This window comes from Chrysemys picta, chromosome 8 (assembly GCF_011386835.1).
Source record: "Chrysemys picta bellii isolate R12L10 chromosome 8, ASM1138683v2, whole genome shotgun sequence".
NCBI classification, from domain to species: domain Eukaryota; kingdom Metazoa; phylum Chordata; order Testudines; family Emydidae; genus Chrysemys; species Chrysemys picta.
Genome location: NC_088798.1, coordinates 76,949,566 through 76,965,083, shown reverse-complemented (window position 1 = coordinate 76,965,083; position 15,518 = coordinate 76,949,566). Strand labels below are relative to the sequence as shown.

General features: G+C 44.9%; 1 protein-coding gene across 1 annotated transcript in view; it reads right to left on the bottom strand.

Annotated features, from left to right (window-relative positions):
* Window positions 1-7,387: 7,387 nt before the first annotated feature.
* The window catches only part of HSPA9 (heat shock protein family A (Hsp70) member 9), a 33,629-nt gene continuing 25,498 nt past the window's right edge, over window positions 7,388-15,518 (bottom strand). Inside the window, exons 14-17 of the mRNA XM_005312391.4 lie at window positions 13,686-13,780; window positions 11,071-11,163; window positions 9,119-9,259; window positions 7,388-8,137 (exon numbers count right to left, since the gene is read on the bottom strand). Of these exons, the coding sequence (XP_005312448.1) occupies window positions 8,075-8,137; window positions 9,119-9,259; window positions 11,071-11,163; window positions 13,686-13,780 (392 nt within the window). The 3' untranslated portion in view covers window positions 7,388-8,074. The remainder of the gene's footprint in view (window positions 8,138-9,118; window positions 9,260-11,070; window positions 11,164-13,685; window positions 13,781-15,518) is intronic.

Sequence of the window (15,518 nt, the reverse complement as noted above, 5' to 3'; positions counted from 1 at the left end):
CACAGCCCAGACCCCCAGCTCCGAGCCCAGCCCCTCTGAGCCGGGCACCCTCCTGACCCCATCCCCCCACAGCCCTGACCCCCAGCTCCGAGCCCAGCCCCTCTGAGCTGGGCAACCCCCAACCCCATCTTCCCCACAGCCCTGACCCCCAGCTCTGAGCCCAGCCCCTCTGAGCCGGGCACCCCCCGACCCCATCCCCCCCACAGCCCTGAGTCCAGCCCCTGTGAGCCGGGCACCCCCCAATCCAGAGCCCAGCTCCCCACCCGGCCCTGGGCCACAGCAGCGCCACCCCCAGGCAGCGACAGCCCATTGGCACCAACCATCACCATCACCCAGCAACAGCCCATTATGTAATTGCAAATGTATACATACCATTAAAGCATTTAATGTTTTTAAATAATGTATTTAATGTATTTTCAAATTATTACAAATTAATTTTTGAATGTATTTCACTAGTTATTTTTTACATTTCCAAATACATGTTACTATAGCATTGCAACTTTTTTTATGGAAGGGGCCCCCAAAATTGCTTTGCCCCAGGCCCCCTGAATCCTCTGGGCGGCCCTGTTCAGGAGATAATGCTGCCCGCTTCTTGTTTACAATATCACCTGAAAGTAAGAACAGGCGTTCTCGTGGCACTGTTGTAGCCAGCGTCCCAAGATATTTATGTGCCAGATGCGCTAAAGATTCATATGTCCCTTCATGCTTCAGCTGCCATTCCAGAGGACATGCGTCCATGCTGATGACGGGCTCTGCTCGATAACAATCCAAAGCAGTGCGGACCGACGCATGTTCATTTTCATTATCTGAGTCAGGTGTCATCAGCAGGTTGATTTTCTTTTTTGGTGGTTTGGGTTCCGTAGTTTCCGCATCGAAGTGTTGCTCTTTTTAGACTTCTGAAAGCATGCTCTACACCTTGTCCCTCTCAGATTTTGGAAGGCGCTTCAGATTCTTAAACCTTGGGTCGAGTGCTGTACCTATCTTTAAAAATCTCAGATTGGTACCTTCTTTGCATTTTGCCAAATCTGCAGTGAAAGTATTCTTAAAATGGACAACGTGCTGGGTCATCATCTGAGACTGCTATAACAGGAAATAGATGGCAGAATGCGGGTAAAACAGAGCAGGGGACATACAATTCTCCCCCAGGGAGTTCAGTCACAAATTTAATTAACACATTACTTTTTTTAACGAGTGTCATCAGCATGGAAGCAGGTCCTCTGGAATGGGGGCCAAAGCATGAAGGGGCATACAAATGTTTAGCATATCTGGCACGTAAATACCTTGCAATACCGTCTACAAAAGTGCCATGCAAATGCCTGTTCTCACTTTCAGATGACATTGTAAATAAGAAGAGGGCAGCATTATCTCCTGTAAGTGTACACAAACTTGTTTGTCTTAGCTATTGGCTGAACAAGAAGTAGGAATGAATGGACTTGTAAGATCTGAAGTTTTACATTGTTTTGTTTTTGAGTGCAGTTATGTAACAAAAACAAATCTACATTTATAAGTTGCACTTTCATGACAAAGAGATTGCACTACAGTACTTATATGAGGTGAATTAAAAAATACTGTTTATCATTTTTACAGTGCAAATATTTGTAATAAAAAATAATATACACTTTGATTTCAATTACAAGACAGAAACCAATATATATGAAAATGTAGAAAAACATCCACAATGTTTAATAAATTTCAATTGGAATTCTATTGTTTAACAGTGCAATTAAAACTGCGATTAATTGCGATTAATTTTTTTGAGTTAATTGCGTGAGTTAACTGCGATTAATTGAGAGCCCTAGTGGGGATAGATAAATAGATAGATAACTGGACACCTTCAATTTTCTCTGGTAGTTCAGTCACATCCCTCCATCTTAGGTTAGTACTTCAAGGAATGGTTCTACTCTGAAGAGTGAATGTGCAAAAATATCATCATGGATTTCCATGTTCATCTTTCCATCACTCCAGATCAGATCTTCTCAGTTTACAATATAAAAGTAGATAGTTTGTTTCTAACTACTAGCCATAAAAAAATGACCCTGGGATCTGAGAGTCAAGCTGGGCTTTTTCTTAACTCATGCATCACAACCATCAATAAGGCCACTGCACTCAGAGCCAAATTAACAACTCGCTGATGATGCAAGAGCCAGATTACAATCCATCTCATTTTCTCAGAGTTATGTTGGGACACAGCCCCCCGGGAGAAGAGCTGTTGAATTAAAAGGCATCCTTTCACACTAGGTCATGTTTCAGCGTAGAAATGCACTTTACAAAAGGACACAGCCGTGTAACATGGATGTGCTTGCACCGCTGGAAAAAGTGGAGAGAGAGTCCCATTCCTCTCAGTTATAGTTGTAAAATATTGCTGCAGAATGTTACAAAACTGCATTTCAGCCAAGGATAGTTACAGCAGCTGTGCACACATGAATCAACCTTGAACTATGTTGGTCAATGTGCTTGCACTGCCGAAGGCAAATGAAACAATTGCTAGAAATGGGTCCAAGACAGAGAGATTTAGCTCCAGATTTTGAAGCTCCCGAAGTACAAGCACCTTTGGATCTGAGGTTTGGCTCACCCCTGTAGCCAGAGAAGGGCCAGCTGCAGAACTGACTCAGATTGGGATTCTGAGTCTTCCAGTAGCTGAGGGTTATGTGGACCTGGGGTATTGGCTCACGCCTGTCTTTAATATTTAATGAACAAAGTTGTTCGGTATCCAGAGCATTTTATTGAATGAAACCATTCCTTTCATTGCCTGTTGGTAGCTTTTTCTGCATTTTCCCTCCTTTGGTTCAAATGGCACATTCCTCGAGTTTATGATTTGAAATGTAGGAATTGCCAGACTCCATCAGCTCCCTGGTCAGTCTGGTGCAGTGTCCTTTCTACACCAGCACTCATTCTCCAGAGTAAGGTGCAAGAACCTGATAGCAGGCAGATGTGGGCTAATCTGCCCCTCACAATAGGTCTCTTTCTAAAATCTAATCATTAGAGATTGGCTTAAGCCTGGAAGCAAGTGTTTTAATAGCCCAAATCTTGTTAGCGTTATCGATTACTTAAAACAACCTGATTTTCCAAGGTTCTCTCACAGAATCTTCAGCTTCTAGTGACGTGTTTAATTTAGCTTCATGTTTTCAGTCCCTAGACTTTACATCATATGTATCACCCAGCCCTAAGCTCCGGGTGAGGAATTCTTTCATGCACCCAAATGAACGCACATGGCACAGATGTTGCCCAGTAAACTCCCCCACTGCAGTTGTGCAAAAGGTGCTGAATTATTATGCAGGGATCAGCACATATTATTCAAAAACCTTAGCATTGCACAGGACATAGGCTTTGCAAGATGAATACCAGCTTATATTAAGAATGACAGAACACAATGAATCTAAAATACCCCCTCTACTGACAGATGTCTTCACAGGAGCATGTTGCTAAAGCAGGTACTCTCTAGGACAGGAACCACTCCTTTTATGAGCGACAATAGTCATTTGTCTAGCTGCAATGCTGTATCTCTTGCCAGCTCAGCAGTTTTTTGCAGCAGGGAGCTGTTCTCACCATGAAAGAGAAATCTCCTGCTTCCACCCCTTTTTGGCTCTTTTAATAATTTAGTTTTCCAAAGAAAAGGCAGAGCTAATGATAAGCATTAAAAATAGTATCTTTCCATGCAATAGACATAAGCAGCTGGGAACCCAAGCAGTAAAAGAAAAGATTCATTCATAAGTAAAGGTCAGCTGTGATCAATAAGTAAAATCCCTGGAGGCAGTTTAGGAGCAGTCTTCTTCAGACAATGCTTTTGTCCTGATGGTCTGAGAACTGCAGACTAGATCCAAAAGCAAGAGATTGGCATTTAGGACTCCAGGATTCTGTTCCTGGCTCTGCCACTGAGACAGTGTGTAATACTGTGCATACTCCTTGCCTGTGGGTTAAGGCAGAAAGTAGCCAAAACCATCAGAGATTCTATTTAGACAATTTCCGGGAACCACCCAAAACACCCCTTAGCCAAGGAAAGTCTCTCCCTCCTCTTTTGACTTATGAGGAGAGGCTGAGGGAACTGGGATTGTCTAGTCTGCAGAAGAGAAGAACAAAGGGGGATTTGATAGCTGCTTTCAAGTACCCGAAAGAAGGTTCCAAAGAGGATGGATCTAGACTGTTCTCAGTGGTAGCAGATGACAGAACAAGGCGTAACGGTCTCAGATTGCAGTGGGGGAGGTTTAGGTTGGATATTAGGAAAAACTTTTTCACTAGGAGGGTGGTGAAGCACTGGAATGGGTTACCTAGGGAGGTGGTGGAATCTCCTTCCTTAGAGGTTTTTAGGGTCAGGCTTGACAAAGCCTGTCCTGCTTTGAGCAGGGGGTTGGACTAGATGACCTCCTGAGGTCCCTTCCAACCCTCATATTCTATGATTCTTTTCCAGACAATCAGTAACTTCAGTTGGAGTATCCCTTTTGATGAGGCCAACAAATTGTGGGGAAAACCAACTAGGTGGTCACATTGGTATGCAATCTAGGTTTGTAAAGGAGATTGTTCTCATCAGGAGATACAGTATTAAGCAGTGCCTACCATAAACAGATCTTGCATACAGGACCATGATCTAGTACCACATTGTGGAAATGTTAAGCATACAGCTGGATGTGCGAAATGCATGCACACCTGCATGTCTAAATTGCATATGCAATTACAGCAAGTGCCACTCCAAAGTGGACAATTTTGTGCACACGTTTCCACAGCCAGACATTTGCCCATGGAGTTGTGTGCTGAGTGTCTGAGAAAGTCCAACCCTTTCTTACCCACAGTCCTTTTTACACCAGGTGATTACTGATTCTAGAAGGAAACCTGGAAAAGTTGCAGCACAATAGCCCTTGAAGATCAGTCAAGGCAGATTGTGTCAAAAAGCTTATAGCCTCTGGGTTTATAAAATCCAAACCTAGCCCGTGACATGAGTTGGGGGTTTCAGTCTAGCTCTTAAGCAGAGAAGTGTCCACATTACAGAAATTTCTATCGCTGTTCGGACCGTTGGTATTGCCAATGTCTGACTGGGCCATGGAGACCAAACCTCCCCATCCCTGTGGGCTGCTTTGCCGAAGTAAAGCCTATAAGTTACAGTCCCTGAGACCCTTAAACAGAAAGGTCCTTAAGTCTCCAGTAGACTGATTACCCTCATCCCAGGATAGAAACAAATACCCAACTGAAGCCACCAGAAAAATCAGACACAAGGAGTATCACAGCAGCAACTTTCACTGCCACAAAATTCATTCAGATGAAAGAGCAGCCAGTTTGCAAGAGACACCCCTTTTGCATCACTACCAGCAGGGGTGGCTCTAGCTTTTTTGCCATCCCAAGCACAGCAGGCAGGCTGCCTTCGGTGTCGCGCCTGTGGGGTCCACCCGTCCTGCGGATTCGGTGTACCCACCACCGAATTGCCACCGAATCCGCAGGACCTCCCGCAGGCGCGCCGCTGAAAGCAGCCTGCCTGCTGCCCCCACAATGACTGGCAGGGCGCCCCTGTGGCTTGCCGCCCCAGGCACGCGCTTGGAGCCGCCGCTGCTATCAGCTACATTCCTCCACCTGTGATCACTCCCCTGCCCCATGACAATCCTGAGTCTGCTCTGGAAATTCCTGGCTCAAAGCTGTGATGCCAACTACTGTACCTCTCTTTCTGCAGTGACGCATTTCTGGCCTCTCCCCATTAACTATGTGGTTTGATTAGCTTTCTCCCAGGGCTCTCAACTTACATTTTTCCAAGTTCAAACTCATTTCATTCTTTGATGCCCATCTTTTTCCCCTCGAGGCCTCTCTCTGCCCTCCCTGGAATTTGCATCCCCTTTGATACTTCTAGAGCCCTGTTTAGCCCAACCCCCCAACACTTTTGGATCACTGATGAAGCTGTTCAACACCAGATCAACCTCTGATCAAAGGGGCACCACTGTATACCTTGATACAACATCATGTTAGCCTCTGTACCGGCCTTGTGCCAAGGGCTCCTAATCAAACCATTTATTTTCCAAGCACACTTTTGAAACAGCACAGCAAGTGCAAATTTATTTCCTTTTCACTAATTAGAACGGGGCCTTTAATATGTTCCAGCCCAGGGTGTTCAGCTCAAACATCATTAGACTATTTCAGGCAAGAGGTAGAACCTGTAGATCAGATCTATTTGGTGGGGGCTATTAATGACCCAAGAGTTTTACAAAACCCCTCTTTGAATAGATTTAACAGGAGTAGGCATGTTCTCAATTCCGCTCAAGAGGAATCTTCTAAAACCTGTATAGGCTTTTACATGAGCCCACTTGGAGATGAAAGTAAGTGGCTGACCTGACTGCTCACATTGACTCACCCAATAGTGCCAAAGCTCCCTGCTGGAAACTGGCAGCACGTGGACTTGGGAAGATAGGAGCAGCAGCTCAGAAGTGGAGTAGCTGAGTGAGCAGGCTTTGCTGTTAGTAGAGGAAAAACAATCTTGGTTTGTGGGGCAGAAGGGGGGCTAGCAGCAAGGGATGGAGGATACTTTAATCTGAAATCTACAGCTGAGAGAGCAGGAAGTTTAAGGAGTGAAAACTCAGGCTCAAATGCAGAGCAGAGAGCAATTTTAGGGGAAGATCATCAAGACAAGATGCTTGTTGGGGTCAGTATTGACAGATGTTGGAGGCAGCAGGGAATGGGAGGGTTTTGCAATTGGGATGAGAGTAGGGTTTAGATTTACCACAGAAGTGAAATCACTGCTGGGTGCTTGGAAAAGGGAAGGAAGACATTTGGGAGTGGAGAGATTGGGATGGTAATCCTTACTTTGGGTGAGTTAAAGTATTAATTTGCACAGACTGTAATAGTCAGGAGGCAGTCAATACACTGTCTTGCCTGTTCATACTTAGTGCAAAGTGAGGTAATGGAGAAGCCTTTATCTACTGACACTTGGTCAAAAGTCCAGTTTCTATGAAGTGTCCTCCATTCTTTGTACAATTCCCAGAACTGCATCTAGCCCAGACGAGGAGACATTTATATGGACAACCGGTCACATTTAATTAAGTTTGTGTTAGAAGCGTAGTAATGATGGGTATAAACCCTCATTCTTCATAGCAGTGGCCAACGGACTGCCTGGAAGAAACTTCTGTAAGTGCAAAAAGCCCCATAATGCACAATTTCTTCGGGAGCCAGTGATGCCTGGCTCCAAGCAGGACAATTCCTATGTTCCAAGAAGAGCATGCAAGCACTAAGTAAGAGAAAAGCAGGAAGAACCTTTCTGAATGTAACTAGGACTAAAGCATTAATGAAGCTAGTTTACTTCAAAAACATATGGCATTCAGGTTTCCAATTTGCTCATATTCTTTGTGCCAGAAGTGGGTCTACCAACAAATGCCACCTCACCAGGCTGCAACTAGCCAAAAACTCAAGAAAAATTGGATGCTTTTCCATTTTTATTTAAAAAAAATCCAGAATAGATCCAAGAAGAACAATTTTATTATCAGGGAAGTTGTTTTACCATACGCAGAGAACAGACATGGTATCGAGCAGAAAGCTTAGACAAGCAATGCATGTAACTTCAATGTGGCCTTATTTAAAAGGAATCAAGTTACAGCCAAATTAAAGTAACCCATTCTCCTTCAGTCCAAGAATACTAAGCTAGCTGCAGATTTAACGGTCTCTAGCAATGTAGCTGGCCCTGCAACTGCTGAACCCAGGACCTGTTACAAATCAGTTCACAGGCACTTGGCTCCACAAAGAGGATACATCAGGACTCCCATTCCCACCCCAGAATTTGTGACATGGTTTCGAACCTTTAAACAAATGTAGTATACCACTTCGTCAAATGTTAGGAGTAAATGAGGAGTGAATCCCCTGGGCGCTCAGTTGAAAATACCAAAGGGCTGAATATTTAGAACTTTGTCTAGCATGAATTAACTTTCATGAAATGATGATTCATCTAGTGGACACAACACTAAATTTATACATTAAAGAAATTATATATAGAATACTGCAAAAACACAGTAAGACTGAATTCTGCCCATTTCTGCTCAGGAAGGTCCCTTCGCTCCCAAGCTTCAGAGTTGTCACCCTCTTCCTGCTGCAGTCTCTGCGCAAGAGTGACATTCTACTGTTTCTCTTCCTTCTGGTCCCCAGAGCTTCCACCAGACCCCTCTCTCTCCGACGCCATCTGTGAAAGACACCATCTGTTAGTTACAGTACGCTACTCCCACAGAGATATCCTGATAGCTTGGAAGCAGCTGCCCAGGTTTCTTCTAGACTGATCACAAGACTCTTCTGACATTGAAAGACAAAGCCTAAAGGCCAGATTATTGAAGGTATTTAGGCGCCTAGTGGGAATTTCAAAAGCACCTAGGCGCCTAACACCCACTGAAACCAATGGGAGTTAGGCACCTCAGTGCATCCGAAAATCTCATTAGGGCCCAAATACCGTTAACAATCTGGCCCTAGCTGACCATTTTAGACAGAGCAGTCAGGAAGTCCATGATGAGTCTCTAGTAGCCAGTGATTATGCACAGAAGTTTAAACAACATTTACCATCATTTTAATTATCAGAGAGGTAGCCATGTTAGTCTGGATCTGTAAAAAGAGACAAAGAGTCCTGTGGCACCTTATAGACTAACAGACGTATTGGAGCTTAAGCTTTCGTGGGTGAATACCCACTTAGTCAGATGCATGTGGCCATCATTTTAATGGTTTTTAATAACTGCATTTGAACATCTGGACACGGTACCCTTTCTACGCTCACTGAAAGATCTACATTCATACTTCTGCTAGGAGGTTTGCCTGATGCACATTTATCTTGATGTATAAAAACAGTCTCAAGTATTGCTTGTCACCAATCAAGAACTTTGTAATGACTGTTTCTACAAGGTATTAAAAAAAGTGATATGTAATCGATGGGACACATCAGCAGCACAAACAAAATGCTGCATAATATTGAGGATCAGACTTCAGAACTTTCATGATTGGCTGGACAGCCCAAGACGTTGTGCCAGAGAAGATGTCACTAGTGCAACAGCTGCTATTTAGGGGAGTTGACCTGTGGCTTCAAGCTACCCAGGCATGGACAATCCTCTAAGGCTTCATTCAGACCAGCTCCCTCTCCCTGTACAAGCACCAGTGTAATCCACAAGCCCTGCACACCCACCTTTTTGTATGCCATTTCAAAGAGTTTGAGGGACGCCTGCTGTAGGCTGGATGCTGCCTGTCTGATGTTTTCTCCTGTTTCTGCATCTTTACGAGCCAGCAGCTCTCTCATTTTAGCAATCTCTTCCCTCAGTTTGTTGCACTGTAAACAAGTTACAAACAATAGTTACATTGCACTTAGTTCATTAAAACTGAGCCCTGCCCTTCACTTCTACAGCCCCCTCTCAGCTCTTGCCAAAAGGAGTGGACTTCAGTCTCAAATTAAACATCTGCAGTGCCTAATAGCTTGTCCAGTTCCCAATGGGTATGTATCCACATCACTGAATACACCACAGCTGGCACTAACTGGTCACCTTGTTTGCAGTCTCAGCAGAGAAGCCAAGGACTTAAAAGGGCCAGAGACCGAACTGCCCCCTTTGGCTGAGAGCTGGCCTCACTGATACCTCTAGTGACCTACTGCCACCACAGAATCAACGGGAGCAGAAAAAGCTGCTCCTCATCTACCCGTCTTTAAAACTCCACCAGAAAGAGCCACAAAGCAGAGTGTTCAACGCACGAAGCCCCAAAGAGTTTCCTCCCTTTGTTGTGTGGGGGAGGAGTGGGGATGCAAACAAAAGCAATATGGTCTCATCCCAGTCCCTGCTGCCATCTGTCAAACCCTCCACACAATCTGGCACTTCTCTGTCAGACTGGGAGTGCGCTCAAGAGGGCAGGATTGGCGATATGAGGTTACTGTGGGACAGCTGCACTGACAGAGCTGCGAGGGCGTGGGACACTCACTCAGCCAGGTCTAGAGGCAGAACGTGGGCAAGCACTGCCAGTCCTTTACTTTTAGGCCCACAGGTTGGAAGGAATACTATGTTCTTGAAGCCTTGTATAACAGATTTCCCTGCTCCAAGCAGGCCACACTTCTTCCAGGGCCCATTAACACTGCCCCTCTGGTCTCCCACAAAGCAATGATGGGGTTAGACATATTTCCCATACAACTTCCCTTCAGAGGCTAAGTATGTAGTCTCTTGTCTTCCCAGCCCCTGCTAGGCCAGAGAACAAGTTCTACCCTCTCACTGGGCTACACGAGGACCTGGTGTGCCAACACCCATGGTTTTTTTTTTTTTTAAAAAAAAGCCCAACAGTGATCTGGGTAAAGCCGCTGAATCTTTATCTAAGCTAATCTAAGGGTACTTGCCAAGAATCTCCAGCCTTGGCCCTTCCTAAACCCCAAATTACTTGTTTGAAGTGGATGCTTTAATACTTTTGCAGCTTGTGAACTGAGTTTTAAACATAGCTTTTGAAATGAAGAATAATGCAGAGATGAAGCAGTCACTGAACGGTATTAAAACCCCTCTAACACTAAGCATCTGACTCACTCCAGGTAAAGGAAGGAAACTATGTTAAAACCATTTAAGCTGCTCCCAAGTTCCTGGGTATTGTACTTGCAAATTCACCCACTGTTCTGAGATACTCAGGACAGAATGGAAGCCTTCACTTAATCTTATTAACTTACAGACAAAGAAAACTGGTTTCATACATTCAGTGTCTTTGAAGAAAAAAATTCCCTCTGAAATCAGCCATTGCAAATGTTTCTATGGAGTTAAATCAAGGGTACGGTTAACTGAAAAACCTTTCACATTAAACATCTTCATAGGCAACCTACACCTTACTAAGACTTGCGACTCAGGTTTTGAAATAAATTCTCTGCTACAATAAAATGTCCTCCCACATAGCCAATCACTTCCACCATCCAAATGGGACAAAAAGCAACCAAGGACTGTGCCTGCCTTCCACTGTTAAGAATTCTTCATGTATTCTGGAAGTTGGCTTCTCTAGCAAGTTTCAGCCACATGCTATTTTAAACAATTAAGAATCCCTGAGAGGTTACGTGCTAACCAATGCTTCACCCGAGAGGCGTAGGGAACTCTGGCTCCTTTAACAAAGGCATCAGAAAATACCCACCTCATCTGCTGGCAGCTGATCCTTAAACTCCTCCATCTTGGATTCTGTATCATGGATAATCCCTTCTGCCATGTTCACAGCTTCGACACGTTCCTGGGCAAATTGACAACTGGGTAAGGGTCTATGCAATATAACATTCAGATCTACACAACTCAGTTACAGTGTAAACAGATGTGAGTGGCACAGAACTGGATGGCTTAGCGGAATGGCAATGGAGAGAACTCAGACAAGACTTAACCAACTTCCTCCCCACACTGTAAGGAAACAAACAAGTCACTTACAGGTGAATCTGTGTTTGGAAATCCAAGTGAGCCATCTCAACCCTCATACCCCTGGGAAATTCCCAGGTGCGTTCCCAGATGGCAAGGCCAAGCACATGGCATTTACTGCACATGGATGGTGTTACTGGCACATGGGACAAACAAGGAAGGAAATATAGTTTTTGTTTCAGTATTTTGGGCAAGACACCTGGAGTCTCAGCTTTCAGACCCCGACTACGGAGTTTCTCAGCTGACAGGGTACTAGGAGCAGTGTGGAACATCGTGCATTCTGTGAATTTGGGGGTCCTTCAGATTTTTGGTATCTCCCATGCTTTCTGCAATATTTAAATTATTTTTGCAAAGAAATGCAAATCCCTAGCAGCTTTCCTGGTTGCAAAGATAACCAGCATGGGGCCTCCTGCAGTACTGCCTTACTACAGGCAGATGAACCATGTGGCCCATTGCTCAAGTGCGTTAATCCATGTGGTACCATGAACTATCGCACTGATGGCAGTCTCAAACAGAGCAGGGCTGGATGTTCCAGCCATTTGGAAGAATGCCCCACAAGAATAATGTGATCCTCAGAAGGGTGAGGTGCAGTCGAGTTGTTGGCAAAAAAACAACCCTCCTTTATTTTCTACTGATCCTTGTCAGTGGTTCAAACTTCACAGCACCTAATCTGAAACCACCACCACCCCAGGCACCTGAGCTAGTACACCCTGCAGAGGCCAAGAGTTAAAAATGGGAACCGGGGAATGAACTACCCTCATCCATGAGTGAGTCACTCCAGATCACTGTATAAGCATGTAGCAGTCAGCACAGGAAAACTTGTACTGCTGTCTGTCATGCACCCAATCTGTGGAGGGGTGTATCTCCCCCATTTCACGATGGTCATCTGGGCACTTGAAACCACCAACACTGGTTCAATGGGTTAGGAACACAAACAGTGACAAGACAAAGATGGGGTGGGAATGTTCAGAACACTCTACAAAAGACCTATATATCTACAAAGTCTGCCCAACAGACAATACATGAAAACAGACAGTTATGCAAGTAGCTAGCACCTCAAGTGTGTATTTTGCACATGTAACTTCCAAACGCCAAGGGGTCAAGAATCTCAGGGTTTCAACAGAGGTATTAAGCAGAGAAGAAAAAGCTACAACTCCTCTTAAGAAAACTCAGCTCCTTTCACAGAAAGCTACTCCAATATTCTACCCTTTGGTCTATACCAGAACTTCACCCTTCTGAGGATCAGAGATTTAAAAGTGTTGTCAAAACAAGATCACTAGTTCTGTAGAGATGAGAGCAGTGTAAAGCATCTACAGTGTCAATTTCTGCAGTCTGTAAGCATATGCTAGTGCCATATCCTACAGTAACATCTGCTTAAATCAATGTTCTATATTTAGTAGTGCAATTCATTATAGTTTACTCTCATTAAATCATTAGTCCCAACCATTAACCTTATGAATATTATAGATTGGATCACTTGAGTGCAGAAAGCATCACTCCTTTTTGACTAAGTCGATGTGGACTCTGGCCAGATATTCCCTGAGGGAATGGTGCTCTCATGCGCATGGAAGGCATAAATACCAAGACTCAGATGAGACCTGACACCCAAGATGCTGGAGACCAGGCTTTTAACATGCGCACTGCAATTGCCCATTGAAGGGGAGTGTGTCATGGGAGTTAGGACCAACATTTTGGTTTTGTAAAATTTACAAAAAACTTATTTCAATGAGTTCAGTGAAAACAGTTTAAACAGCTCCCTGCTGTATTTGCACCTAATGACACAGCATTGCACTGCTCCATGAGAAACTGGAAGTGAAAGTGGTAGGTCTAGCTTCAATATCCAAGATGAATTAAATGTAAACATTCAACAGCATCCATGGTGAAAAGTAGATTCAACCAGATTTTAAAAGTTCCATTCACATATTAGTAACAGGTAGGGAAATTTGTCTATTTATAACACAACCATGTCCCTTTAATTCTTTAGAAAAGAATTTTAAAATACTTGGTTTATAAATGTAAGGTCAGCTATTGAATAGAGGTTAACGAGCTGGGTATTTATATGCCTATATTTTCTTGCAGTTAAAGCCAACTGCATGTAGAAATCTGGTAATAGGGGAACAAGTGGTTATCTAGGCATCTAAAAACCCATTTGCACATGCAATTGCAGTCATTGCACATGCAAACATTGGCTTGAGTACAATGACCTATGATCTCTTAATCTGGCCCTTGTATGTCAAGCCAGAAGTCCTCTGAGTAGAGTGCAGTTTCAGAAAATGGAATGGAGATTTTCTGACTGGTAAACTAGTAACCCATTAGATGAGACCACAACGACCACCATCAAGTTACCTTTCTTCGCCTATCTTCCTCTGCATATTTCTCTGCATTCTTCACCATGTTCTCAATGTCATCTTTGCTGAGGCCACCAGAAGACTGGATCACGACTGTGTTAGAAAATAAAGTACAGTATTAAAAAAATCTGCTTTGCATTTTAATCTCTTCCCCTACAGCAGCGATCGAAATAATCATGCCCTTTCAAAGAGAACGCTCCTACATTAATGCTCCAGCCACACCAACTAGTTTATGTTGCCAGGGATCGTTTCCTTGTACTAATGAGCCGCTAGCACAAGGCATGTATTTGAGCCAGTGCAACAGTGACACCATAGAGCAGTGGTTTTCAAAAAAAATTTCTGGTGACCCAGTTGAAGAAAATTGTTGATGCCTGTGAGCCAAAGGAGCTGGGGGATGAGGGGTTTGGGAGGGGGCTCTGGGCTGGGGCAGGGGTGAGGGAGGGAATTAGGGCTCTGGGTGCAAACTCTGGGGCGGGACTGGGGGTAAGGGGTTTGGAGTGCAGGAGGAGGCTCTGAGTTTGGGAGGGCTCAGGGCCAGGGTAGGAGGTTGGGGTGCAGGAAGGGATCAGGGCACTGTGCTGGGGATGCAGGCTCTGGGGTGGGGCGGGGGATGAGGAGTTTGGAGTGCAGGAAGGGGCTCTGGGTTTGGGGGGGCTGAGGAAGGGGTTGGGGCGTGGCTCAAACAAGGCAGACTTTCCGCCTGTCCTGGCACCATGGACCATGCTATGCCCCGGAAGTGACCAGCAGCATGTCTTGCTCCTAGGCGGAGGCATGCGCAAGTGGCTCTTGCTCACAGCACCCCCCACCAGCTCCCATTGGCCGGTTGCTGGCCAATGGGAGAGCGGAGCCAGCGCTAGGGGCGGGGGCAGTGCTCGGAGCCCCGTGGCCCCCCTGCCTAGGAGCTAGACCTGCTGCTGGCACTTCTGGGGCACAGTGCGGTGTCGGAACAGCCTGCCTCAGCCGGGCAGCACTGCTGACAGGACTTAACAGCCCAGTCGGCGGGGCTGACCAGAACCATCGTGACCCAGTCCCTTCCATTCTGCGACGCAGTTCTGGGTTGCAACACAGTTTGAAAACCACTGCCTTAGAGAGTGCTTAGTATAAACTAAGATCTGATAAGAGAAGAGTGCCAATCCCCAATGACATTCATTCCTAGTGCCGCATTTACCACTTCTCTGCTCTCATGCGAGCATTCAACTCTTGGGCTCAGAGAACAACCCTTGTACATCTTCAAAGTAACAATGCTGAACGGCTGCAGTTTCTCACAAAGTTGCTAGTAGCCGGTCTTATTCTAGTTAGTGTACCTATCTAAGGAGACCTACTAGAAAGTACAAGTACAAGGACAGAACTGCACTTGGAGAGGCTTGGTAGAATGGCAACTCAGATAAAGGCTCTGTTCCCAGCTGTGCTAGATACTTCCTTTGTAACCATCTGCAAGTCACTTCACACTGTTCTTCAGTTACTCCACATGGAAAGTGAGCCTGTGTATAAGGCCCTCAGGCCAAGGAGGCATTTTGGCTCAGAATGCAGGAGGAGCCTTTTTATCAGGTCATGGAGTTTCCTTTCACTTTTGGAGAGCAGCCCAGAGCAATTCAGAACCTGGCTTCAAGTTTGTTTCCAGCCATGCTCTCCCTCCATTTCCTTCAGTGATAGAGCTGTAACTAGCTTTCAAATAAAGGCAACTTATTTTTTCCTATGCTGCCCTGTGAAAACTGCCTTGTTTGAGCCAATATCGCAATCTACATTTCAAGTGGGGTAGCGTAATGCAATTTCATTGGAAAGCAAGGGACAGATGTCATTGGACATCTTACAATACTTCAGGAAGGGAACC